This window comes from Salvelinus namaycush, chromosome 40, assembly GCF_016432855.1.
Source record: "Salvelinus namaycush isolate Seneca chromosome 40, SaNama_1.0, whole genome shotgun sequence".
NCBI lineage: Eukaryota > Metazoa > Chordata > Actinopteri > Salmoniformes > Salmonidae > Salvelinus > Salvelinus namaycush.
In genome coordinates, this window is record NC_052346.1 from 13,298,985 (window position 1) to 13,326,979 (window position 27,995).

General features: G+C 45.8%; 2 protein-coding genes across 2 annotated transcripts in view; both read right to left on the reverse strand.

Annotated features, from left to right (window-relative positions):
* Window positions 1-761: 761 nt before the first annotated feature.
* On the reverse strand, window positions 762-13,794 carry LOC120033520 (UDP-glucose:glycoprotein glucosyltransferase 1-like). The gene is made up of 38 exons (XM_038979897.1): window positions 13,730-13,794; window positions 12,314-12,452; window positions 12,131-12,210; window positions 11,913-12,043; window positions 11,714-11,826; window positions 11,291-11,465; window positions 11,029-11,204; window positions 10,803-10,903; window positions 10,584-10,683; window positions 10,407-10,467; window positions 10,221-10,312; window positions 9,975-10,125; window positions 8,869-8,988; window positions 8,688-8,773; window positions 7,853-7,988; window positions 7,599-7,730; window positions 7,346-7,510; window positions 7,118-7,238; window positions 6,927-7,025; window positions 6,316-6,410; window positions 5,993-6,199; window positions 5,749-5,880; window positions 5,429-5,655; window positions 5,233-5,335; window positions 5,052-5,131; window positions 4,700-4,889; window positions 4,350-4,508; window positions 4,158-4,243; window positions 3,931-4,015; window positions 3,707-3,795; window positions 3,495-3,599; window positions 3,272-3,356; window positions 2,964-3,146; window positions 2,719-2,879; window positions 2,523-2,637; window positions 2,259-2,375; window positions 2,008-2,158; window positions 762-1,920 (listed from the first exon to the last, which is right to left on the reverse strand). The coding sequence occupies exons 1-38, from the start codon at window positions 13,761-13,763 to the stop codon at window positions 1,898-1,900; spliced, it is 4,605 nt and encodes a 1,534-aa protein (XP_038835825.1). The 5' UTR covers window positions 13,764-13,794; the 3' UTR covers window positions 762-1,897.
* A 4,368-nt stretch (window positions 13,795-18,162) lies between these two features.
* LOC120033544 (heparan-sulfate 6-O-sulfotransferase 1-A-like) overlaps window positions 18,163-27,995 on the reverse strand; it is a 44,351-nt gene continuing 34,518 nt past the window's right edge. The window contains exons 2-4 of the mRNA XM_038979935.1: window positions 21,117-21,339; window positions 20,725-20,973; window positions 18,163-20,334 (exon numbers count right to left, since the gene is read on the reverse strand). Coding sequence (XP_038835863.1) covers window positions 20,014-20,334; window positions 20,725-20,973; window positions 21,117-21,339 — 793 coding nt within the window. The 3' untranslated portion in view covers window positions 18,163-20,013. The remainder of the gene's footprint in view (window positions 20,335-20,724; window positions 20,974-21,116; window positions 21,340-27,995) is intronic.

Consider the following 27,995-nt stretch of genomic DNA (forward strand, 5'->3'; position numbering starts at 1 on the left):
ACAGATTATCAGTTATATTGACAAGATACTCAAGTGGCCGCTCTAACAATGAAAAAAAATGGCTTCAAAAGTAGAAGGTAAGATCAGGTGGGGGACCATTCTAGCCAATGAGAGGACAGATTGGGTGGCAGCGTAGCCTAGTGGTTAGAGTGTTGGACTAGTAACCAAAAGGTTGCAAGATCGAATCTCCAAGCTGACAAGGTACAAATCTGTCGTTCTGCCCGATCAAGGCAGTTAACCCACTGTTCCTAGGCCGTCGTTGTAAATAAGAATTTGTTCTTAACTGACTTGCCTAGTTAGATAAAGGTTAAAAAAAATATATAATAATCATGTGAACAACAGGCACAGCCGATATAAAGTGTTTCTAAAAGTTGCCGCCAGGATGTCACGTGTCCTACTTATATCAGTACACTCGTAACAACCAAGGACCTAAGCATTTCAAAACTGTTATTAGATCAAATAAGCCATTACATTTTGTGTTAATGAAATTTGACACTCATTGACCTCCATACAAAAACTCACCTGCTGGAGAACACAGATTTTGGGCCCAGTTATCCCTCTCGCTTTGCCTCTTCCTCTTTGTACTGAACACACACCAGAATTGATCTGCCTGTGTAAGTCCAGCCTTTTAATAGTAAATCTGTAGTCATTCTCCAGCCATTACTGTATTCTTATAGATGGTACGGTATATAAGAGTATAATCCAAATGTCTTACCAGTAAAACAAACAGAGAAAGGAAACACCAACACACAGAAGAGGGATCGGGGTCACTAAACAACCAGTGTTGGGCTCCTTGATTTTTATTACAAAATATTGATTTCCCACAATTAACAGAACATATTTAGCCAAAACAAAGAACGGAAACAGCCAGCGGTTGGTAATGGATGACTAAGTGTTTACTCCAGAACAGACCACAGCGGCGAAAACAGGAGTTAACTACAGCAGGGGTGGCCAATCTGACCCAGGCTTTTGTTCCAGTCAAGCAGTCTGATTCAACAAGCCCATTAATCATCATCTTCATTAGACTGACTAGATGAAATGGGTGTGTTGCGAGAACAAAACCCTGCACCCACAGACCTTTTGTGGATAAGATTGGCCACCCTGAACTACAGCATTCTAGTCAAAAGCCTGCTGCCTTTCAAGTCGCTGTTACAATCAATTTGAGTGATCACGGAACTCCCAGTGCCGTCTGTCGCTGATATGTCCTCATCCACACATCCCTTAACTCCACATCATGCTCACAAGGATGCAACGTTCTGAATGTTGCAGGTAAATTGAATTGTAGAGGTATGAATCCCTATTTTACTACATGACAGAACTAATGTCTGTTTTAAATAAAATAAAATGACACTCCAGTCCTCTTTGTATTGTCATTAAGAGTTTGAATCGGGTCGATTGGCCAAAACCATCTTTCCCTGAGTTTGACACAGGCCATGGACAACTGAAGTCTAAAGCACAGAAACAGAAGGCATAGAACAGGACAAAACTCTCATCTCATAACTTAAGCTGCTATTTATCAGTGTGATTTAACTCCTAAGCTCAAACCTCTACCCACAGACAGTTGTTTAAGAAGGTGTCCTAATCAGTGCAAACACGGATGGATAAAAAATATTGGGGCGGGGAACTGTTGAAAATGTTTGATTTTTCACAGACCCACCCACACACATCTCTATCATCCACTAACAGTCACCCCATATCATCCCCACCCAGCACCCCTTCCCTATCCCGTATCCTCACCACTCGCACAACAGAGAAAATACAAATAAATGGAAAATGAATGATTGAATGGTTATTGGTTTGCAGTCCCTCTGTCAATGCTGTTCCAAAGGAGAACAGCATTGTCGAACATGGTTCCATCTTTTGTTGCTGCTACAGCCACATCTTCCATCCACTGGTCTCACAACTCTATATGTGTATCATCTGGGAGAGAGACGGAAGGAGAGGGATTAGTCAACTGTATATGTTTGCCAATCATTGTTATGTATGTATGTATGTATGTATGTATACCTGGCTTGTCCTTCTGTGTGGTGTGGTTCTCTGCTCCTCTCTCCTGGACTCTGTTCTGCAGGCGTTTGATCTCCTGGTCGTAGTCGCTCCACTCTGCTACGATACGAACAGCTGCCTGCAACTTGGGCTCCTTGGTCTGGGGGTTGTTACACTGGAGGAAGGGTTAAACATTTTAGCTTCACTGTCCAAATAAACACAGAGTGGAGTGTAAAAACACAGACATGACTAGAATCTGCACACACACTTCATACCAGATCTATAGTCTTGGCCTTTTTCTTAGAGTTGTCGTCACACCAAGTCTCACACCAGAGCCACTCCTGAGGTAGAGACTTGATAGGCACCTGGTGGATCATATTATTAGGCAGATCCTGGAGAGAGAGAGGAAATAGGACAATATTATAAATATAGAGTTGGAGCATATTTAACTTCACAAAAGGTTCTTTGGGAATATAAAATGTTAGGAAAATCTGAATGTTATACACCCATATTCACTTTTAATACACACACACACCCACCTGGTCGAGGTTGGACAGGCTGTTGGGGTCTTGACTCAGGCCTTGGTATTGTCCTCTCAGTCTGTCTCCTGCTGCTATCTTACGGAACTTCTTCAGATCTACCACATACAGAGCACTGGAGAGACAAAGGGTTACACACACGTCAGTATGTACACACACACACACCCTTCTACCACACACACACACACTCAGTTACCTGATGTGATATTTGCGTCCAGCGAGGTGACTCGCCCAGTAGCCGGACTTCCAGAAGCGGAAGCCGTCCATCTCTCTCCGGCTCTCACAGAACGGTGTGTATCCATACGGCGCTCCTTCAAGGTCAAAGTCTCGGAGCTCCTTCAGGTCGGTACGCACTATCTGTAGGAGGAGAGAGAGTTCTTCTCAGCTTTACGCAAATCAGAGACATGGACATTCAGAGTGTGTGTGCGTGTGTGTGTGTACCTGATCTGCGTCCACGAATAAGAACTTGTCGACGGACAGAGGGAACAGGACATCCAGGAAGAGGATCTTGTAACCCCAGATGATCCTCTGTTTCTCGGTCTGCTGGTGTAACCACCGCGGCCACTTGTACTGGACTAGTTCATACTGGAAACCATACTGCTCTGCCATGTACGGGATAAACTCCTGTGGGAATAACATTTATTCTGGAGTAAACTCAATGAAAACTCGATATTGGAAACCCTATTCATACCGCCACATTCAAAGTAAACTCCTAGAGGAGAGAATATTTATATTTTATACTTAACTACCTTAAATGCCGGGGACAGGTAGTTTTTGAGGAACCAAAACTTGACCGGTGTTTTGGTGTTCTTTAGAACAGACAACATCATGATCCTAAAAGAGAGAAAAAAATGGTGGGATTACAACAGACAAACACTTGGGAAAACCACACACACACACACACACACACACACACACACACACACACACACACACACACACACACACACACACACACACACAGGTGCGTACCTGAGGAAACGTTCATAGAGGTGTCCAGAGGCCACAGAGAAGATGTTGATAACATCATCCTTCTCCTGTTTACTCTCCTCCGTCTTCACACCTCCTGTAAACCCTCTGGAGAGAGAAAGAGAACGACACCATCAAATCCAGCAGAGATCAAATAGGTATGAAACAGTAGACAGTGATGTAAACGGTGGAGCTGGATGCTTAGTGAGAGATACCTGGTGAGTGACTCCCAGAAGCCTGAGTCGTTCTCCTGGGTTCCATCACTCAACAGCTCCTCACTGAACTTCTCTGGCCTCTTCTGGACCTGATCAACACACGACCAATACATTACTTAGCAATGGACTTAATGATCAATTTGAATTCAACCTAAGCTTTATTGGGACCTGACAGCAACCAACAATATGAAAGCTGTACTCTACAGCTGGGATCAGAGCAGTACCTTGACTTTGATGATCCGGCTCTTGAAGTTGTTGAGCACCACGATGAGGTCATCAGCGTCTGCTGGAGAGTCTGTTCCATCGTGACTGGAAGAGAGGATGTGAGGTCAGAGAGAGGAACAAGAGGGTGTGCAGGCTTTCGTTCCAGCCCAGCACTAACACGCCTGGTTCCACTAGTCATGTGCTAAAGTGAAGACGGTGTGATATGTCGAGATGTGATCTTCAGTACCTGTAGATCTTGTAGATTTCGTCAGACCGTCCTTTCCTCAGCTTCAGGATCCAGGCTCCTGGGTTAGCCTTCAACTGGAAATAACCCTGAGGACGACGACAACACAACGCCCTCGTTCAACCACAACAACGGAGAATAGAAAGGTGTCTGACTATCAACAGAGGTTAGGGTTAGAGGTCAGGGGTGACTCACCAGGTTGGCCATGACGATGGTGTCGACGATGACAGGGTCGGAGGGGGTTCCCAGGGTGAACTGGAGTCCTCTGGGGGGCTGACCTGTACTCACGTCAAAACAGTGACCCTCCAGCAGCAGATGTTCCAACTCGTATTCTGCTGCTACTATACTGTCCACCTAGACAGGGAGAATAGAGAACCATTATTAACCCTTTAAAAAACTACTTTAACACAACAATTAAACAAATACCAGAATACTCAGTCCACAGTCACTACACTCTCCAACTGAAGAGGTGAAGGAAAACATTAGCCAAGGCAACCGTGTTATAAATAACACAATCCTAAAACAAAACAGCACAGAAAACACACCTCTTCCAGGTAGATATTGTCCAGGTCATATCGAGTGCGTATAGACTCCACCATCCAGCTCTCAGGGGTGTTGAGGTTGAGTGTGAAGAGGGGAGTTTGGGGCATGTCCAGGAACTTAGCCAGGGGACCAGGGGAGAAACTACCGTCAGTCTGGAACAACACCTCAGGCTCCAACACATACCGGTAGAAACTGGGAGAAGAGAGGATGGTTTAGAGACACACACAGGAAAAACCCTCAAATACTACCAGGGACTTCTAAGGGTAAGGAAACTAAGACAACAGAAATGAGGTCTCAACAGTTAAAAAAGGATGACCTGCATGGAGTGAAACAGTGTAGCTGGGGTCTGCTCACCTTTTGAGAGGCAGGTCTGAGAGTTTGGACTGGCAGTTCATAAACACACGCAGGTTCACATTGACCAGCTTCTTCAACACCTGGTGGAGAAAGAGAAGCATGGAGAGACAGATGGCCGTGAGACAGAGTACTTGGAGTGAGACAGAACTCCTAAGTGACAGTTATTTGAAGCGGTACGAACCAATAGGAGCGGAGCTAGTTTCTGGGCGTCCCTGGTTACGGGGTCTATCACGGCAACCATGTCAAAGTAGACGTCTCCCTCTGCGGGCCGGATCTTTACAGCACTGTGGACCAATCATAGACCAGACAGAGGTAAACAGAAAGTATATAGGCAATGAATAAAAACATGAAGTAAAATGTTTTATTAGTTTCAGTACCTGTATCGGTCATCAGCAAAGGCATGTTCTATCCTGGCCTCTCCTTTGGGCTGAGAGGAGAGCAGAGAGTCGATCTTCATCACCAGGTCACTGGCCCTGTCCTCCTCCACCCCAAACTGCTGGACCTTGCTTTTGATTCGCTCTCCCGAGGTCTTCAAAATGATACTCTCCAATAGGAGGAAGTCATCTTGGTTAAAGACCTCCCCATCCTCTAGCGGACCAATGAGCTGTCGGCAGAGAGAGAAACACCATTGTGAGACTTCGATCACAGTAGGAAGCGTGCTAGTGTGTGTGTGTGTATGTGTGTGTTGCCCACTCACCCGTCCGTTGCTGATGACTGCTCTCTGTCCTTTCCCCAGCTTGAGAACGTCTCGGCAGTAGACAGCGTGAGACAGCAGGAAGTCAAACTTAGGACCTTCAAACGCACTCTTAAACAAGGCAACGTCCATACCCTGGAGAGATGGAGAAAAATAGGATTGTTTTTAGAGTATAGGACAGTATAGTAAAGGGTGAGACAGAACGGTGTATAACGTGTGTGTATGCGAGTGTGTGTAAACTCTTTACCCCGACAGTGAACTGTGTGACGTCGGCCCCAGTCTCCAGTGCCTTAGCGGTCTCTTCTTTAGCCAGCTTGGTGATGTAGTTTTTTGCGTTGTTAGCTGTCTGGGTCTGTATGGCGGCCCATATCGCCCTGGCAACACGACTGTTCTCCTCGGATGGGCTGTCGCTAGGGTTGTTGATCAGGCCCAATCGCACGTTGTTACTGGTTTTCTGTTGAAGGCAGATTTAGGAGAATCCGTCAGATGGTAGGTTTTTTTGTGTGTGGATTTTTTGGGTCGTGTTATAGTGACATCATGTGTGCTCGTATCAGTGTGACATCATCATACCATGTGTCTGATGGCATCGTATAGTAGCTGCCGTCCGGAAGGTTGGTCAAAATCTCCCACAACCCAGAACGTGACAGGACGGATGTAGCCATCATCTAGAGGAGAGAAGGGAGAGGGAGTTGAAGAGGAGGAGAGGAGATGGGGAGAGTAAAGGGTCACAGACCTCCTTAATCCTGAAATGTATGCGGTTTGATGTTGCAGTGCCATCTCAATTCTTAGTCTTTGAGCAAGACTCTCTCGAGCAAAGGCAGTTGGCAGAAACAAACACAAACACATCCAAGCATGTCATCTCACAGAGATGCAAGATGGTGTGATAATGTTGATGAGGAGTGAGATATTGTGGATTCACAGAACTATGGCTCGTAATACTGTCTGTTGAGAGAGAAAGAGAGGAAGTGCAGGAAAGGAAATAAGGGTTACCATGGTGGTCCTTGGGGGCCATCCCTGACAGAACAAAAACAAACATACAGAGGAGAAAGAAGAGAATAGATAGACAAGAGATTTAGGGCTGAAACGTTTAGATCAATAAGATGAAGCTCTGCATGTGTAGCTGTGTGTGTGTGTGTGTGTGTGTGTGTGTGTGTGTGTGTGTGTGTGTATATATATCTTACCCTTCTTGGTCATGTAGTTCATGCTGTTAGCCACAGCAGTGCTCTTCTCTCTGGTGTTCAGGAACAGAAAGCGAGCGTACTGGTCTATGAAATGGTTATCTGTCAGGAAAGAGAGAGGTGGTTAAGATGGTTCCGCCTGTGTGTGTGTGTGTGTGTGTGTGTGTGTGTGTGTGTGTGTGTGTGTAACTCACTAGTATTAGAGAGGTCCAGGTACGTCCTGGCAGTCGACAGGATTCGAGGGTTGATACGAGGGACAACGTTGGGTTGGGTCATGATGAAATCCACCACATCTTGATCAGTGGCCAGCTCACCCTAGGAAGACACAACAAGAGGTCAGTGTGTGTGTGTGTGTTTCTGTGTGTGTGTTTCTGTGTGTGTGTTTCTGTGTGTGTGTGTGTGTTTCTGTGTGTGTAACTCACCATGTAGACAGCCCGTTGGTAGAAGCTGGTAGTCTCCAGTATTTTGTGCATGGTGACAGTTTCTAGCTCCTCTGGGTCTAGCTGTTCTCGCTGGTACGGCATTCCGTTGTACATCACCACTGGCAACGGACCTACACCCGTCTGCAAGTAGTAACCACGCCCTTCCTGGAGGTGGAGGTAGATAGGGAGACGGTACATGAAAATCATACCGCTCTGTCAAGAAACATAACGGTACATAAAAGCAGAACCATACCTTCCTGTTGTCATCGTAAGTGGACTCTGGTCCAAGAATGCTGCCAACCTCCACGTAGGGAAACTTCTTCTCCAACACCTTGACTACATCACCTACACTTAGCTTACCACCGCTAGGCACACGGTTAAACATCTAGAGAGGGAGAGAGGCGATTAAAATATAGCATTTCCATCTGATTGGTCAGGCTGATGTTCCAGATTACTGGGATTGGTCAAAAGACTCATCAATTATTCTCATTGGTCAGACCGACTCACCGAGATGATGGTGTCGAAGGCGGCGGGAGCGTCCAGCTCTTCTGTGATGTAGTTAAAGGCTCGGAGCAGAGCCACACCTGCATCCTCCATTCCATCTATCTCATCAACATCAGACACCACAAACACCAGCCCAATCCTACAACACACACAGCAGGGTTATTAGGGATGGGAATTACCAGGGACCTCACCATACTTAGGTGCCGATACGATATGTATTGCGATTCTCACGATTCTGTATGTATTGCGATTCTCACGATTCTATATGTATAGAGATTCGATACTGTGATTTTATTGCGATTCGATGTTCCAGACATATTGCTCACCATATGTCTGCTGCAGGGAGACGAGAGACAGAGCCATGAGAAAAACAAATAAAAGTCATGGAAATAAAAGTGCCGAAAACAAATTGGCTCCCAATGTAAAAAGATTGAGAACGAGCTATGAAGGAAAAATACAGGAGTTATAATATTGTGATATTGTCAAAAAGATGCAATACATCCAAGCTTATATCCCGATATGTAACTGTATCGATCCCCCCCCAGTAAGGGTTATACAGTTACTTACATCCACAGACTATACAGCAGAGTTAGAACCAACATGGCCTTCGGGGGTGGCAGGTAGCCTAGTGTTGGGCCAGTAACCGAAAGGTTGCTAGATCGAATCCCCGAGCTGACAAGGTACAAATCTGTCGTTCTGCCCCTGAACAAGGCAGTTAGCCCACTGTTCCTAGGCCGTCATTGTAAATAAGAACTTGTTCTTAATTGACTTGCCTAGTTAAATAAAAGGTTAAATATAAAATAAATAAATGAAAAATTCACTAGAAACCCCCCCCTACCTGAGTGGGATGTTATTGCTGTAGAACATCTCAGCAACATTCAACAGCTCAGCAGAACTCTCATGGGTTGGGTCCAGAATCACCACCTAAAACACAAGACATCATTGCTCTTTGCTGTCAGTTCCAAAAATGTAGGCAATACGTTTGGTGTCGCTGTCTGACACACGTATCATGTACTCACGAGGTTGTGAAAGTTTTTCCGGATCTGTCGCACGACTCCGGGGAAGGTAGGTCTGAGGAGCTCCTGGACGCTGTAAGGCCATGAGCCGTACCTGCTGTCTGTCTCCAGGTTATTAATCCACTGAGGAGAGAGAGATTAGATTATCATCAACATTAACAATGAAAAAAAAGAGAGTTGGGTTATATACGTTTTTTAACGGCTTGATTGTATACTGAACAAAAATATAAAAACGCAACATGCAACAATTTTACTGAGTTACAGTTCATATAAGGAAATCAGTCAATTGAAATTAATTCATTAGGCTCTAATCTATGGATTTCACATGACTGGGCAGGAGACCAGCCATGGGTGGGCCTGGGAGTGCATAGGCCCACCCACTTGGCAGCCAGGCCCACCCACTGGGGAGCCAGGCCCAGCCAATCAGTATGAGTTTTTCCCCACAAAAGGGCTTTTTTTACAGACAGAAATACTTGTCAGTTTCACCAGCTGTCTGGGTGGCTGGTCTCAGACGATCACGCAAGTGAAGGCGGCGGATGTGAAGGTCCTGGGCTGGCGTGGTTACACGTGGTCTGCGGTTGTGAGGTAGGTTGGACGTACTGCCAAATTCTCTAAAACAACGTTGGAGGCGGCATATGGTAGAGAAACTAACATTCAATTTTCTGGCAGCAGCTCTGGTGAAATTCCTGCAGTCAGCATGCCAGTTGCGTGCTCGCCAGTTGCGTGCTCCCACCAACTTGAGACATCTGTGGCATTGTGTTGTGTGACAAAACTGCACATTTTAGAGTGGCCTATTGTCTCCAGCACAAGGTGCACCTGTGTAATGATCATGCTGCTTAATCAGCTTCTTGACATGCCACACCTGTCAAGGTGGATGGATTATCTTGGCAAAGGAAAAATGCTCACTAACAGGGATATAAACAGATTTGTGCACAACATTTGAGAGAAACAAACTTTTGGTGGGTATGGAACATTTCTGGGATCTTTTATTTCAGCTCATGAAACATGACACCAACACTTTACATGTTGCGTTTATATTTTTGTTCAGGATATATACGGATGACATAGTTGGATGGTTAGGGTTAAATAAAGGGGTAGGTGTGTCTTACGTTGATAGCAGGATTGCGGATGTCCACAGCGTAGTCCGAGTCAGAAGGCTGTACGTTGAGTTTGAGGATGTCGTGGATGAAGGGAGTCTCGATAAGGAGAGACCGCAGACCTTCCATCACCCTGGCCTCACTACGGAGAACCTCAAACACACTGGAAACACACACACAGTCAATGTGTGTACCTGAAGTTGCGTGTGTGTGTGTGTGTGTGTGTGTGTGTGTGTGTGTGTGTGTGTGTGTGTGTACCTGAAGATGTCCTGTGTGTCCAGGTCTATGTGTAGTCCGTTGATGAAGAGAGCAGAGTCTCCAGGCTGCAATCCCAGAGTTCCCTTAAAGAACTGGAGAGAGAGAAGAAGAGCGGTACGGTCATTACATGTTAACGGGTAGTAGAGTGAGACAGGGAAGGAGAGTTATGGACGACTGAGCTCTTACCTTCTGGTTCTCTTCCATCTCTTTACGTATCTCAGAGCTGACCACTGTTTTAGTGATGGACCTGAGGAGGGGAGTGAAACCACCAGAATCACACACTACACAGATATCAAAAAACATGTTTGTGTTCGTGTGTGTGTGTGTGTGTGTGTGTGTGTGTGTGTGTGTGTGTGTGTGTACCTAGCCTTGGTAGGGAAGTTCTGACTGAGGTCTCTCATGACGTTCAGGGCATCTGAAGATGGAGCAGCCAGGATCCGAGCTGCAGTCTGGAAACTCAGATCTGACACATGAAGAGAAAAAAAATGAAATATAGTGGGGGGAAAAAGGAGATGATTACTGTAGCTACAGTTGTCTTGATGCAGGAGAAGAGAGGCAAAGAAAAAAGAAAGTCCCGCCCACCTTGCATCTGCCAGACTTTAAGGGGAGCCATCTCATTGGTGCTCTCCACCAGGTGTTTCCTTAGCTCCTTCAGCTGCTCCTTCAACTCAGGGTACAGAGTCCTGGAGAGAGGGAGAGGAGAGGTACGGAGAGGAAAGTGAGGGGGAAGAAGAGAGGGAAAGAAGTTTCTCCACCCATAACGCTCCAAAGCAGAGTGGGTTTGTGGAATAGCATTTAGGTTGGTTACTTCAGTTTTCCAAAGAGGAATCCCTGGACCTCATCCACTGGGTCATTCTCCCCCATCAGTGTAGCATTCACTTCCGCTCCCTGGACCTGCGTATCGTCCTTAGCCTTGTATTCCTGGTTCTTGATGGCCAGCTCCACTCCATAACCAGACAAATATACTCTACGACTGCTGGGAGACTGGCAACGAGAGAAAGAGGAAAAGATGAACATGAAATGCTGTCGTAATTATGTTTCCATCATGTGTATTCCTGTGTTTTTCTTACAGCCAGGTAGTGACGAAGCACATAGGTGGCCAGTCCCTTGTTGGCTTTGGACAGCATCAGCTGATGGAACATTGTGAATTCCGAACTTCCAATCTCGGCATACAGGATAACAACCGGAATGTCGGGATTTGATCCCGGGAACCTGTGATCGCTTTTGAATAGGTAGGGCTTGGGCCTGGGATAAAGAAGGATGAGATAAGGACTATTTAATGAATTATTATCACTTCAACAGAGGTCTTTATCAATCAAAGTGGATATTCACAGTTTCTGTGTGGGTGTCTCCCAGCGTGTTTGAGTCTCCCAGCGTGTTTGAGTCTCCCAGCGTGTTTGAGTCTCCCAGCGTGTTTGAGTCTCCCAGCGTGTTTGAGTCTCCCAGCGTGTTTGAGTCTCCCAGCGTGTTTGAGTGTCCCAGTGTGTTTGTACCGTTCTGCTGCGGTCTCCATCAGTGCAGCCAGTTTCTCCGTGTCACATGACTTCTCTCCGTGGACATTGAAGAAGGCTGAGCAGCCGGAGGGAGGGGGCTCGTTGGACGCTATCTACAGGAGAGAGAGGCGAGAAACAGTGATTAGAAACCCATAGAGAGGGAGAGGGTAGTCATCTAGTAGTATTGTAGTAATATTACTTGTTGGAAGGAGTGTACAGTAGCAGAGTAGGCCCTGAGAGATAGGGCGAACTTGAGCATGTTGAGTTGGACTGTGCTGAGCAGAGCACTGGCTCGCTTCATGATCAGGTCGTAGTACGCTTGGTCTGTATCTGTAACAGAACAACACTTTAATATATCTTCCAGAGACCAAGTGCTACATAAATCAACATTATAAGTGAAATAAACATTAAGGCTACCATCATGGTCCCCTTTGATGTTCTGATTTGCTTCGACGAAATCCCAGAACATCTCCTGACTCTCTTCTGCCAGGAACTCACTGAGAAAGAGAGGGAGTGGGGGGCGGGGTATGAAGAGAAAGAGGGGGTGAAGAGAAAGAAAGGATGTGTTTTGTCTTGTGTATGTGTTGAGCATAATGTTACCTGGCCTCCAGCAGCAGAGGGGTAGAGGCCCACTTGGTGGTGAGACTGGTGGTGACACCCTTGGAGTCAGCTCCTCCAGATACCACTGGTAGCAGGGTCAGGGACAGGAGCAGGGCACAGTGCTGCCACATCCTGGGGCCTGGAGAGGAGAGGGAGAGTTTAGTTTGGGGAGAGGAGAAAAGGAGAGGAGGATGAGGGAGAGTAGTAGGAGGAAAGAGAACAGGGTCAATGGAGATCTGTATTGTATCAGTGCTGAGACTGAAAGACTGGTAACCATGCAAGTAATGCTGTTGCCTTCCCTGTTTTATGTGTTTGAGATAGTATAGCTGTATATTTTCTATTGTGAACTGGGTGGTTCAAGCCCTGACTGCTGATTGGCTGACAGTCGTGGTATATTTAAGCAATAAGGCCCGAGGAGGTGTGGTATATGGCCATATATCACAAACCCCCGAGGTGCCTTATTACTATTATAAACGGGTTACCAACGTAATTAGAGCAGTAAAGATAAATGTTTTGTCATACCCGTGGTATACGGTCTGATATACCATGGCTGTCAGCCAATCAGCATTCAGGGCTCGAACCACCCAGTTTATACATTTTTATTGAAAGCTGATTGGCTGACAGTCGTGGTATATTTAAGCAATAAGGCACAAGGGGGTGTGTTATATTGCCAATATGCCACAGCTAAGGGCTGTTCTTACACACGACACAGTCCTTAGCCGTGGTATATTGGTCATATATCACAAACCCTGAGGTGCCTTATTGGTATTATAAACTGGCTACCAACGTAATGAGAGCAGAAAAGATACATGTTGTCATACTAATGGTATACGGTCTGATATACCGTGGCTGTCAGCATTCAGGGCTTGAACCACCCAGTTTACAATGGCCACACAACCCCTCGGGCCACACAACCCCTCGGGCCCAATTGCATAATTGTGATCAGCCCAAAATTAGCTGTGCAGTTAGTACACTTGTCGTGATTGTAAACACTGCGCCACTAATTCTAACCAATTAGAGCGCTCAGCGTGGCTGTTCGAGGGAGAAATATCCAATGAGCATCTTGACAGGACTTCCGGATTGTTTCAATAAAATCCGATATGGTCAGCTAGCTGGCAATTTAAACCCGAATGATTAGCTATACTTTAGCTATTTAAATTACGTGTCAGAAGTTCACACCCTACGTGTTGGTCTTGCTCTGTTTGATGTTTAAGTTAACTTGCTGTCGCTTGCTACCTATTCGTTAGAATAACTGCAGACTTCATTGGTTAGCTTGCGAGCACACAGGATAACCTAGCTAGTTAGTTAGCGTCAGAATACGTGCAAACTTACAAACAATTTGTGGTGCAACCTCTGACAAATAGTAGCTAGCTGAGACATCTTACAGAATATTTTGCTAACAGTAAATGTACATACCGAAACCGGCTTGGTAACTTCCCGCATCTGCCATGATCAGAGGGGAGTGAGTATGGTCCTGGCAACTTCATTGTAGGTAGACTGCTGTTTTTGCCTGTTAAAAATCCAAGAAAAAGTATTGTCTGTAAGTTTACGTTTCATTTTATTGGATATATGACTACCCCTTGTTGTATGTAATGGAATTATGTTTTATCACTTAAATTAATCAAAGCAGTACAAAATAAAATATTTGCTACATTTACCCACTGCTTCAAGTTGGTAACTTAGGCGCCATGTTGGCTCAAAAGGGCCAAGATTTTCCGTAGTTTCATCAGCTTATAGAGGTTTTAATGCATTTTGTGGCACTGCAATACTGTTCAATGTATCAACAGAGATGTTGGAAATAGTTCCTTCTCCGCATCTAATGTACCAAAACTAAGTCAACACTCCACGTATTCAGATAACTTCCAATGAATTGCTAGACTTTCCACTTGTATTTTATCATCAGAATCATTGATTTGTACTTGAATGCCCTTATAGGGTAGGCCATCATTGTAAATAATAATTTGTTCTCTTAACTGACTTGCCTAGTTAAATAAATCAAACTAAAGCAATATTATTCCCATGTCCCTATACACCATCTTCTCTCTGGACCATAATTAATTGAATCAGGTGGGTTACTGCAGGGCTGGAATGAAACCCTGCACACCCAGTAGCTCTCCAGAACCAAAGTTGTAAGAGAACCCTGGCCTATAGAGGAAGTTTCCACCACGAGGGGAAGAGATTGAGCCAAGTGCACACCATATAGTTAAAGAGGACTCAACATTGTGTCTGTGAGAGAATGGGTAGCGCCATTGAAGCCATCTCCATTTAGAAGTAGTCAATTTTCTTCTACTACTGCTTATATGAGTTGGTTAACAAACTGAAAGGGTCTATACTGCCACCTGGAGTGTGTTGTTTGAACAGGCATAAAGCCAAGGCTGGTGATTTACTGCCACCTGCAGTTATGGAATGTTTGCTCACGAGTACAATTCATTGGCTGATCCTTCCTGATGACCTGGTTGGAATTATGTGGAATCATTCCTTAACCTATAGCAAGCCCCACGCAGTTGACTACTTCAAAATGGTGAAAGTAATCAAATTAAATACATTTTTATTTGTCACATGCGCTGAATACAACAGGTGTAGATTTTACCATGAAATTATTACTTTTCGAGTCATTTAGTTAAAAAGTTAAAAAGAAAGACAAATTATCAAAAAAGGAAATAGTAACACAATCAAATAACAATAATGAGACTATATACATGGAGTACCAGTACTGAGTCAATGTGCAGGGGTATGAGGTAGTTGAGGTAATTGATGTAATATGTACATGTAGGTTGGTAAAAGTGACTAGGCAATCAGGAAAGATAATAAACAGAGTAGCAGCAGCATATGTGAAGAGTGTGAACGATTGTTTGTGTGTGTGGCGTCAATATGCATGTGGGTGTGTATGTTTTGTGTGCGTGAGCATATGTAGTCGTATGTAGTCTTGTCTGTGTTTGAGTGTCAGTGTAGTATGTGTGAGTGTGTGGGTAGAGTCCAGTGAGTGTGCATAGAGTCAGTGCAAATAAAAAGGGGGTCAATGCAGATTGTCAGGGTAGCCATTTGATTAACTGGTTCAGCAGTCTTATGGCTTGGAGGTAGAAGTTGTTCAGGAGCCTTTTGGTCCCAGACTTTGCACTCCGGTACAGTCTATGACTTGGGTGGCTGGAGTCTTTAACAATTTTTAGGGGATTCCTCAGACACCGCTTGGTATAGAGGTCCTGGGTGGCAGAGAGCTATGCCCCAGTGATGTACTGGGCTGTACTCGCTACCCTCTCAATGGCACTGCCCTTAGCAAGGACTCACTCACTCACTCACTCACTCTCACACACACACTCTCACACACACACTCTCTCTCTCACACACACACACACACACACACACACACACACACACACACACACACACACACACACACACACACACACACACACACACACACACACACACACACACAAAAAACAGGCTTTTGGGCTCTACAGTGCCTCTATCTATCTCTATGGTGCACACATCAGAATCACCTTCATTTGCCAAGTCCATTTTCACATACCCAGAATTTTACTTAGTAAAGTGCTGCTGCTAGCAATAGAAAAAATATACAGACAGAATATAGACAAAGACATTTACATAATCTACAGGTTATTGTGACTGCACCAGGCCACCAGCTGTGGGAAGGGTAGGTAACCGGACTGCAGTCTGCAGCCCGTCTGCTTTAGAAATTACAGAGGAGAGAGGGTCAGTTCCTGAGGGACTGTACTAGCTCAATGGTTTGATTTAATATTAATACAAAAAAGAGCTGGTCCATTAATTATCCTGTCAGACCTGACCTTCACACACACCAATACACACACCACACATGCCCTCCTCCCCCACAAACACACGCCTGCACAAATGCACGCACACACACACTCCCCACAGGGGCCGTTTGTCTGTCAGGAAGGTGATGTCTCCAGATGAATTATGGGAGGTGGCTGTCATCTTTGGGGTCAAATACAAAATGGCGTCCCTGGGGTGGGAGGTCAACGTTCTCTCTGGCTGCTGTCGCACCTCGCACGACTGCCATTTTATAGGTTACACACAGGACCAGCCCTGTGCAAACAACCCCAATTAAACTCACTCACATTAATATTAACACACTCTACTGTGTGTGTGTGTGTGTGTGTCTTTGGTTTCATGTGAGTCCTTGCTAATTTAAGTCTCCATGTCAGTATAATGGGGTGAGGAGAGGTCCCCAACATGAAGCTAATTCACCACTAGTGAAGCGGGGAACACTATCATTAACATGAACCTGTAGAGAGGAGAAGGAGGCAGTTGTATTTGGTATTAATCTTGACTAGTCCCAGTTATTGATGATATATTGGCATATCATTTTAATATTATTCAACATATTAAATCACATATAAGAGAAACACGTTACGGCCCATCTCTAACTTGTAATCCATATAGCTTCCATTGACTCAGCCGAACCCACATCTGCTTTCCCGTTAGGTGTATGTGTGTGTCTATAAATGTCTGATGAATGGTAATTCAATCGAGGGTCCAAGAGGACAAGCTATGGGTCATGGCCAGATAGACTGGACAGTATAAATCTCTGGGTGTCAGTGGGGCTCTACTGTATATTTATTTGACATTAACGAGCAATACAGACACACAGACTCTGGGCTATGTTCTTTATAAGGACCCTCTATAAACTCAGTGTCACAGGGGTACGATTTAGCCTCGACCTCGTAGGATGGCTGGGGCCCTGATGAGATGGTAAGTCCCGGTATGGCCTGTTTTTCATTGTCCTACAGAAGAATCCACACGTGATAGATAGGAGAGTTGCTCCTAAGCCGTTATCTCTTGTATTCCAGTCCGCTGCATCTCACCCATTACTGCTAGTTTTACTTGTCTGCTCTTGGAATGACAGAAACCCAGGGTTTGTGTGTATTGACACAAAGGGCCAATCAGAGATCATAGACATGGAGTTTAGTATAGTCCACCATGTACTCTCTATCCAGGGAAATATTGTTCAGCCCTGTGGTGTTAGAGGTCCGTGCACTTTTGGGACTACAACGGAAATAAGTCTCTTACTTCCCCGTTATTGTTTTTAAAATGTACGTATTCTTGTGTTTTTTAAACTGGCAAATAAAATCAATCAATCAAAGATCACTAGGTTGTTATATTGGGCTACTGAGTGGCACAGTGGTCAAAGGCACTGCATCTCAGTGCAAGAGGCGTTACTATAGTACCTGGTTCGAATCCAGGCTTTATCACATCTGGCTGTGATTGGTAGTCCCATAGGGCAGTGCACAATTGGCCCAGTGTTGTCTGTGTTAGGCAGTCATTGTAAATAAGAATTTGTTCTTAACTGACTTGCCTAGTTAAATTAAAAATGGTTTAAAAAAATGTATAATGAGGCTGCTTAGAACTGCTCTTCCCTGGCTCCCTGTCCTGTCCTTGCTCCATGAAGGGCATCAAGTGTTGTTATTTACATCTCACCTCTAATGACCTGACTCTACTTGATCCCTTACCCTCTCTGCCTCATCCTGGCTCCTTCTACCCCACCCACTCTTCCTCCTCCTCTCCTCAATCCACCAAGGACATGAAGTGTAATTTACTCCCCTCCACTCAAGCCACAGGCTGTTCCGGCTGGCCTTGGATGGAGGTGTGTGTTCACATGTGTGTAGATTGAATTAGACAGTAGATCAGTGTTGACAGGACCAAGGCTGTTATTAAGAGGGAACAGGCTCTTTTATGAGGTCAAGGTTCTGCAGTTTTACACTGTGTGTGTGTGTGTGTGTGAGAATGAGAAAAAGAACTAGAGAGAGAAAGTATAACATATACAGTATATGAGTGCACCAATGTTGGAAATAACACAGAAACAAGGGACAGTTTTAAAAAATTGAATATTTTAATGAGTGGTTTGATGATCCGTTATTGCAATCATAAGATAATTTCCTGAATGACACTGATAGTGGGAACGGGACACCATCGGCAGAACATTCAAAGAACAAGTTGAGACACACAGGAAGTAAACGTTTGTGATGGAAAATATTCAATTTCATTCAACAGAAATATTTAAGACACTAGTGTAAGCGATAAGATTGTAAAGAAAGTTTATAGCAGTATGACCTGGTATAATTTCAGTTTGAGGGACTCCAAAAGCGTTACCATCGCTGAGTAGTGCTGTAGTTGACATAATAATGTGTGTGTGTTATTTTGGACATGGGAGTGGGAGTGATACAGAGTCAGATATCAAGGTGACCTACGGTTAAAGGAAACGTCTACCTCAAGCATTTGTCTCTGTGTGCGTGTGTCTCTCCCTCCATGTTAAGAATAAATGAAAAGGGTTCCCATTCAGCCCTCTAACACTATGGCAAGAGATCGGTCATATAGCAAGTCAATCACACAGCAATGCTACTGCAATTCTCTCTATCTCACACACAATCACACAGGATATTTACAAATGCATACACACTATTTACACTATTTACATGTGTATGTGCACACAGACAGACACACACAGAAACACAGTGGAAAAGTAGTCAGAAAAGTTGTGTGAGCCTGAAATATCAGGTCTAATAGTCATCATGCCTGTCCTGAGAGGCACCAACTACCAATCAGAAGTAGGGTTTGGCTCAGTTCCATTTACACTGCATCAGATCAGCTCTAACATTCATCACGTCCATGGCCACGTCTCAAACCACTCCCTATTCCTTATAGGGCCACATAGGGCTCTGATAACATGTAGTGCACTGTATAGGGAATAGGGTGTCAGAAGTAGCGCACTACACACGGAATAATAGGGTGTTGGAATGGAAGTAGTGCCCCACAAAGGGAATAGGATGTCATTTGGATGGATTGTTACCCAGTTGTCTACACACATATATGCATAATGTCCCCATAATGTTGAAATAATGGCTATGGTCCACGGTACGTCCATCTATCGGTTACATTTCCTTTAAAAAACATACTAATAAAAGAATCACTTGTTTCTTTAGGCAGTAACATTGGTCTCAGTGTCATTACAATGCTGCTTTTTAAAAAACACATAAAAACGATATAATAATAAACATAGTAGTTCTAAAATGAAAATTGCGTCATTAAGACACATGTTCATTTATTTATCCTTGATTTAACTAGGCAAGTCAGTTAAGAACAAATTCTTATTTTCAATGACGGCCTAGGAACAGTGGGTTAACTGCCTTGTTCAGGGGCAGAACGACAGATTTTTACCTTGTCAGCTCGGGGGTTCGATCTAGAAACCAATTGGTTACTAGTCCAACACTCTAACCATTAGGCTACCTGCCGCCCATGTCTGAAATGGTGGCTGATTTCCAAGCAAAAAGCTTTTTATACATTGTCCAACTCTTGCTTTACGTATTCTTTTTTTCTGTAAATATTACATTTTCATTTTCTTGGTTCAGCTCAGCCAATGGAAAACTTTCTGTCCAATGGTTCAAAGCTCTGCTCTCGGATTGGAGCTATACATCCAGGAAGTAAAGAGGTCCTTTGCAAGGGATTTCTGGGAGTTTCCCCACTATAGTTTTTTTCACCGTGCACTTTACGTGGGGTACCAGAGAGACAAAGAGGGAGAGAGGAGGCAAGGGAGAGCGAGAGAGAGGGAACGATGAAAGTCGGTTGTCAGCGACATTCAATCCATTCCTCTACTTCAGTCTCCATAACTACCCTATACACTTTCACTCCTGACCTCTAACCTCCGATGAGTGTGTGTGCTGTTACCAACGATTAATTATCTGGTTCATATAGTCTTCCGTCGATATCCTCCCTCCCACCTCCTCTGTTCTCCCCCCTTCTTCTGGGTCCACTTCTCCCTCCCCTGGTTCAGGGGTTAGTTTGGATCTAGAAGGCCACAGGCCCACTCCCAGGCCTTGACCCTCGACCCCTAACCCCTGACCGTTGTGGTTCTGGTTGTGGGTCCTGAGTCGTTGTAGCCGTCGTTCCTGCTGCCTGGTGTACTGGTATCTCTGCTGGAACAGGTCTCTGGCATAATCATACAGCGCCATGTCCAGCTCATTCAGCTCCTCGATGCGCTGCACCTGGAGTACAGAGAGGGAGGGAGGGAGCATGTCAGCTTACAGTCCACTCCTGATGCAAACATCTGTGGATGGTGTGGAATTGTCTGTTCAACTTTGTTCAACAATTTACCAACCAAGTACAGCCAATATGGTGGAAAACTCTGAAAACAGCACAGTATCCTGGTGTGATAACATATTCCAAATGGCAACACACACAGCGTTGACTCAAGACCCATGTTCCTTTGAATAAGAAGTCTTCATAAAGGTTAGCCTGGAGCGACACACACACACACACACACACACACACACACACACACACACACACACACACACACACACACACACACACACACACACACACACACACACACACACACACACACACACACACACACACACACACACACACACCGTAGTGTTGTCCAAATCCACTCCGGCCGCTCTGGTGCTGTTGTACTGCATAAAGGGGCGTATGAACCTCAGTCTGAAGGTGCGCTCAAACAGGAACTGGGTTTTCCTCTGGTACTCTGTCAGGCCAAAGAAGGCCATGTCCCTCAGGTTCTTCTTAGCAGAGTCTAATAACAGCTGAGAACGCCTCTGCTCTGGGACTGTAGACATGTTGTAGCAGCCTACCAGGCTCAGGTCCGCTAGCATACGAACCTATAGAAAAAGGTAAGGGTAGGTTAGTACATTTCAACATTGTGTGGACCATAAAATGAGTCTATTCTATCCAAATGTGTATGTGTGTGTGTGTGTGTGTGTGTGTATGTGCGTGTGTGTGTGTCCATTCATTAGTCTCTCACCTGTCTGTTATTGGCCAGGTTATAAGGACAGTCCATGAACTGCTGCAAGGTACATCCTGACCAATCAGAACCCTCGTAGCAGGCTGGTAGTTCCTCCGGCGTAGGGGTTCGTCCGTCACACATGTGTAATGAGGTCTTCCACGTCGCGCCCCTCTGGACGTGTCTCCATTCGCTGAGGTACCGAGACACTGGGTCCCTTAAGAGGGTTATGTAGTAGAATTTCCTAAAAGAGGAGCGAGAAGAGGGATGAGGGAGAGAGAGAGGTTAGACATACTGGATGTACTGACAGAACTTACTGTGTAGTTCCACAAATAGCCAAAGGGTGGCAGTGTTTGCAATGGTTTGTTACTATTTCCCTGGGAAATAAAACTAATTAGAACCAGGGGGAAGAGAGAGGAGGGAAGAGAGAGAGAGGAGGGGAGAGAGAGCGGGGAGAGAGAGAGAGAGAGGGGAGAGAGAGAGTGAGGGGGGAGAGAGAGGAAGGAGAGAGAAGGGGTGAGAGAGACGGGGGAGAGAGAGATGGGGAGAGAGACGGGGGAGAGAGAGAGAGAGGGGGGAGAGAGATGGGGAAGAGAGAGAGCGGGGGAAGAGAGAGAGCGGGGGAGAGAGAGGGGGCAAGAGAGAGAGAGGGAAGAGAGAGAGAGGGGGAGAGGGGGAAAGAGAGAGAGAGGGGGAGAGAGAGGGGGGGAGAGGGGGAAGAGAGAGAGAGAGGGGGGAGAGGGGGAAGAGAGAGAGGGGGAAGAGAGAGAGAGAGGCGGGGGATAGAAACAGACAGATTGGCTAGGGTCAGTGTTCAGGCTACGGTGCAGGAATCTGCTGGCACAGGCACATCACAGTACAAACACCCTCACTCACACACACAATCTCTCATGCGCACACACACACACACACACACACACACACACACACACACACACACACACACACACACACACACACACACACACACACACACACACACACACACACACACACACACACACACACACACACACACACAATCCCCAGATGCAGTATGAGTCATCTCTCAACAGCAGGGTTGATACTCTAGAGGAAGACGAACCCCACTGAGCCACCTGACAGACCTGTGTGTGTGTGTGTGTGTGTGTGTGTGTGTGTGTGTGTGTGTGTGTGTGTGTGTGTGTGTGTGTGTGTGTGTGTGTGTGTGTGTGTGTGTGTGTGTGTGTGTGTGTGTGTGTGTGTGTGCCCATGAGAGAGAGGATGTTTTTCCTGTGATGTGTTATTGTGTTGACTCCATCGTGGTGTAGAGACACTCCTCATCCTGTCCTACTGGTTGTACCACATCATCAATGTCTACACATAACTCAGAGCTCCCGACAGGAATTTATGGAATGGGCTACGCACACGTACACACACACACACACACACACACACACACACACACACACACACACACACACACACACACACACACACACGCACACGCACACGCACACGCACACACGTACACACACGCGCACGGGCAGGGAGAGGGCATCACAACAAGGGGAATGGAGTCTGATCTTTGAAGAATCTCACAGACACACATGCACACCAACTCCCCATCCCCTCATTAGAAGAAGCCAGTATTACTCACAGAAAAGTCCCCTTTACAGTACAGTCCTTGATTACCGCACATGTTTCTCTCACACACACACACACACACACACACACACACACACACACACACACACACACACACACACACACACACACACACACACACACACACACACACACACACAGTATATTGACTGAGAAAGTGAGAGAACGTGAGCTAGAGTAAGTAACAAAGAAAGAGAAGGAGAAAGAGGGAGAAATATGAGGAGAGAAAGAGTGGGCGAAGAAGAAGAATGTTCAATTAGTTTTGTAATCCAGTGAGAGCAGCGGAGGCCAGGAGCCAGAGTGATTTATCAAAGTTATGGCTTCTGTTCTAATGAGAAAAGCCATCAGAAGGCTCAGCCATATCACCAGCTACAAAAAAAACACAACGAAATAAAGAAATGCATCTATGCAACGTTGTTGTCTTTGTTGTATAATAATATAAAGGAAAAAATATCCGGCAAGGAATTCAATCTGCTTTCAACCCTGGCTTGAAGCCGCCTGCAGTGGGATCAGCTACTGGTGTGTGTGTGTGTGTGTGTGTGTGTGTGTGTGTGTGTGTGTGTGTGTGTGTGTGTGTGTGTGTGTGTGTGTGTGTGTGTGTGTGTGTGTGTGTGTGTGTGTGTGTGTGTGTGTGTGTGTGTGTGTGTGTGTGTGTGTGTGTGTGTGTGTTCTACCAGTGCAGGTCTCCATGTTATCTTAAGGAAACACACAGCGCTTGTCTACTGAGGAAATCTCAGCTTCCTGCTCCAGAACACAAACCTCTGGCTTCTCTCTTGCTCTCCTCCCTCCTCTCCCTGTCTCCCTTTCTTTCTCTCTCACTTTATTCTCCGTCCCTCTTTATCCTTCTCCTCACCCTCCATCCCCACTCTCTTATCTCTCCATCCCCCTTCCTTTCCCTTTCTCTCTATCCTCCCTCCTTCTTTATCCTTCTCTCCCTCCATCCTCTCATCTCGCTCTCTATCCTACCTCCCTGTCTTCCTCCTGTTTCTCTCTCTATCCTACCTCCCTTTCTTCTTCCTGTTTCTCTCTCTATCCTACCTCCCTGTCTTCTTCCTGTTTCTCTCTCTATCCTACCTCCTTTTCTTCTTTCTGTTTCTCTCTCTATCCTACCTCCCATTCTTCTTCCTGTTTCTCTCTCTATCCTACCTCCCATTCTTCTTCCTGTTTCTCTCTCTATCCTACCTCCCTTTCTTCTTCCTGTTTCTCTCTCTATCCTACCTCCCTTTCTTCTTTCTGTTTCTCTCTCTATCCTACCTCCCATTCTTCTTCCTGTTTCTCTCTCTATCCTACCTCCCTTTCTTCTTCCTGTTTCTCTCTCTATCCTACCTCCCTGTCTTCTTTCTGTTTCTCTCTCTATCCTCTCTCTCTTGTCATCTTACTCAAATCACTGCAACATTCTGCATGAAAAAAAAAAGAAATATGCGGAGAAAACATTTCTCCCAAACGTTTTTGTCCTCACCTACCGTCAAAAGACATTTCCCCTCTAAGCAAGGAAAGGGAAACATCCGCACACTGTCTGTCTGGCTGGAGCTGTATTAAGCTGCTTATTTCTTTGGCGGCAGAGATAAGTCAATCCAAACTCATATTTACACATGAAGAGAGAGAGGCGGAGAGCAAGAGTGAACTGCCAACATTTATTCCTGTAACCATAACCAAATATGTGTGTATGTGAAAAGTATCAATGTGTGTGTGTGTGTGTGTGTGTAGTTCTTTCTAGGGAAAGCCCTTGGCCTGTCGCCTCTCCTCAGGCCTCTCAGACTGTGGGAGTCGGAGCCAATGGAATGTACTAGCTGTTCATTCTGATGATATCAGCCCATGTCATCAGGGTGTGTGTAAACTGATTCCCTTGACCTCAGTATCTGGGGCAGGCAAGCAGCAAGAAACAGCTTGTTTTAGGTATTTTCCCCAGCAAACACACACACACACACACACACACACACACACACACACACACACACACACACACACACACACACACACACACACACACACACACACACACACACACACACACACACAGCGTTAGGGTAGGGATGAAGAGGGAGTTAAAGGCAGTAGGGGAGAGGTGAGTGACTGACTGGCTTTAAGGTAGGTTGGGGTAATCAAGGACTGCTTAATGAGGTTAACAGAGTGACAGATGGCGTTAGTGACACACGCACACCCCTTCCCCTCAGGCCAGGATTAGTGTGTGTCATATCGTGGCTGGAGACGGGAGTGTGAAATTGGAGTGATAAGGTATTTAACATTTAAACACTATAGACCTCCCCTCATCTTCCTTCCTTCCTTCCTTCCTTCCTTCCTTCCTTCCTTCCTTCCTTCCTTCCTTCCTTCCTTCCTTCCTTCCTTCCTTCCTTCCTTCCTTCCTTCCTTCCTTCCTTCCTTCCTTCCTTCCTTCCTTCCGTAGTATTACCACTAGTCTGTCCGTGGCATGGAAAAGGTAGGCATGGTGAGTGTGTTTAAACACTGTTCTATAAGATACTACATACTTACTTAACAAGGGGATGATCCCCTAAACCAATCCGATAAGACAGTCTGTCTGCCCCCTCGCCAGCACCCACCTAACCTTATTACCGAAATAACCTCAAGAGGTAATAGTCAAGTCTAGGCCAAACAAAGAAGAGACAAAGAGAGTGGCAGAAAGAGAGAAGAGCCCTACAGGCATAAATACCATCTAGACACTATGCATATCTGCTTGTTACAGACAGACAGACGAGTCAACAGCCATCCGGCCTAGTGCTTCCTGGGCCCGGAGAGAAGCCTGGGGCTGGATAAGAGATTCGGTCAGGGGTCTGAGGGTTTTCCCTGGGGAGAGGGAGAGGGAGGGGAAGGATGAGTGATGTGAGCGTGTTTGTGTCGGGGGTCTCTGCCAAACATGGCCCACCTGTTTAAAGAAGGGGCTAATGAGCCACGCCTGGGGGAGTGTGAGAGTCTGTGTAGAGGGAGGGGGAAACCACAGATTCCTAGGGAAAAGGGAAAGACAGGAGAGGAAAGGGGGGTATAATGAAATATTGCGCAACAGGGGCAACAGTCTTGTACAGGGCGGTGTGTGTGTTTCCTCACATAAAGGGCAGGGTGAAAGAGGCCTTTTGTCTGGGAGTGTAACCTGAGCTCCAGGCGTCACACAGACGTGCATACGCATAAGAACACGTACACACACACAAAGGTGACCAACATAATCACTGAATTGGTCAGATTTGTCAGATTTGTCCCAACACATATGTATGCCCACATGCGCACGCACGCACGCACGCACGCACGCACGCACGCACGCACGCACGCACGCACACACACACACACCCGCCGATGGCAGCTGCGAACTCAGAGATTAAGGCCAGTGTGACGGACATGCTTATGGCTACAGCTCAGAAAGAGAGAGAGAGGAAATGGAGAGAGAGAAAACTAAAAGATAATATGAAGTGAAAATGTGCATCTGCTCATTAAAGCCACACTCTGTAAGCAGGCCAGCATCAAATCGAAGGATAAACTTTATTGAAATAACTGGTAAACTCAGACTGTGGCTTTACATTGTAAAGGAAGACAGTTGCATGCTCAGGCTTTCTGTCGGTGTTTAAACCCCGACTTTACTTTATAGATCTGAACACTGCTAGAGGTAATTTCAGTTCCCCTGAGCTAATGTCTTCCCCCCCCCCCCCCCCCGTCTATCGCTTTCTATTCCTCCTCTCCCTATGATGCTATCAAAAAAGAAAAGGAATGAGAAAAAGGGAGGGAAGAGGAGAGAGAAAGAGATTGGCTGAGTGTCTTTGTGTTATCGTTCATTGATGACATGTTGATTCTCTCTGCTCAGACTAGAGGCTGCATCTCTCCATCCCCCCCTCTTTAATCCCTGTGACATCTCACCCCCCTAATCAACCCTTCACCTCTCCTCTCATCCCTCCCCTGATCCAAACAGATGCTCCCCTGTGATGCCCTCCTCTGTGTGTGTGTGTGTGTGTGTGTGTGTGTGTGTGTGTGTGTGTGTGTGTGTGTGTGTGTGTGTGTGTGTGTGTGTGTGTGTGTGTGTGTGTGTGTGTGTGTGTGTGTGTGTGTGTATATCCTAGGCAGACGCTCCCCTGCGATCCCAATCCCAGATCAGATGCACCGGAATTCCGAGCCAGCCCAGCTGTCGTCTTGGCAATGCTCCGTGATTGTCTGATCACCATGGCCAATCGACACACACACACACACACACACACACACACACACACACACACACACACACACACACACACACACACACACACACACACACACACACACACACACACACACACACACACACACACACACACACACACACACACACCGTTTATTTTCCCTAACCCTGACTTTTCAAAACAGTTCTTGTTTCCCTACCTTGTCAGGACATTCAGGTGAATTATTAGGACACTGGTGTCATGATAAGAAACACAAACACACAGATCTGCCAACCAGACAAACAAGTCCTCAGAGCAGAAATACAGACTGCTGAGGGAAAAGAGTAAGAGATCCCCAACTCCCTCATTTTATGTACCTCTGGTCCTAAGACCCAGACTTACCCATCTTACTGCACTCAACCATGGTGTGTGTGTGTGTGTGTGTGTGTGTGTGTGTGTGTGTGTGTGTGTGTGTGTGTGTGTGTGTGAGTGTGTGCGTGTGCGTGTGCGTGTGTGTGTGTGTGTGTGAAGCTCTCCAGACCCAACCAGCCCCAGAGAACAGAATTCCACTAATGAGGGAGGAATCAGAGAGAATCCAAGGAATCTTAAACAAATCCCAGATAAGACCCTGCATGTGTGTGTGGCTGTAAACCTCCCACACTGAGTCAAGGCCTGCAGTCTCAACTAGCCTTCTACTATACTGTGTGTGTGTGTGTGTGTGTGTGTGTGTGTGTGTGTGTGTGTGTGTGTGTGTGTGTGTGTGTGTGTGTGTGTGTGTGTGTGTGTGTGTGTGTGTGTGTGTGTGTGTGTGTGTATGTATATGTGTGTGTGCCGAGACGTTAAACATTAACGCAGCAGAATAATCAAGACTTCAGACCCGCCAGCAGATCCTCATCTCACCTACACTGTCTGTCTGTCTGTCTGTCTGTCTGTCTGTCTGTCTGTCTGTCTGTCTGTCTGTCTGTCTGTCTGTCTGTCTGTCTGTCTGTCTGTCTGTCTGTCTGTCTGTCTGTCTGTCTGTCTGTCTGTCTGTCTGTCTGTCTGTCTGTCTGTCTGTGAGAGACTTGTTGGGCATGGATTCTATAATGATAGATCTCACACTCACTGTCATTGACTGCAGACAACTAGATCCGGGTTGCCA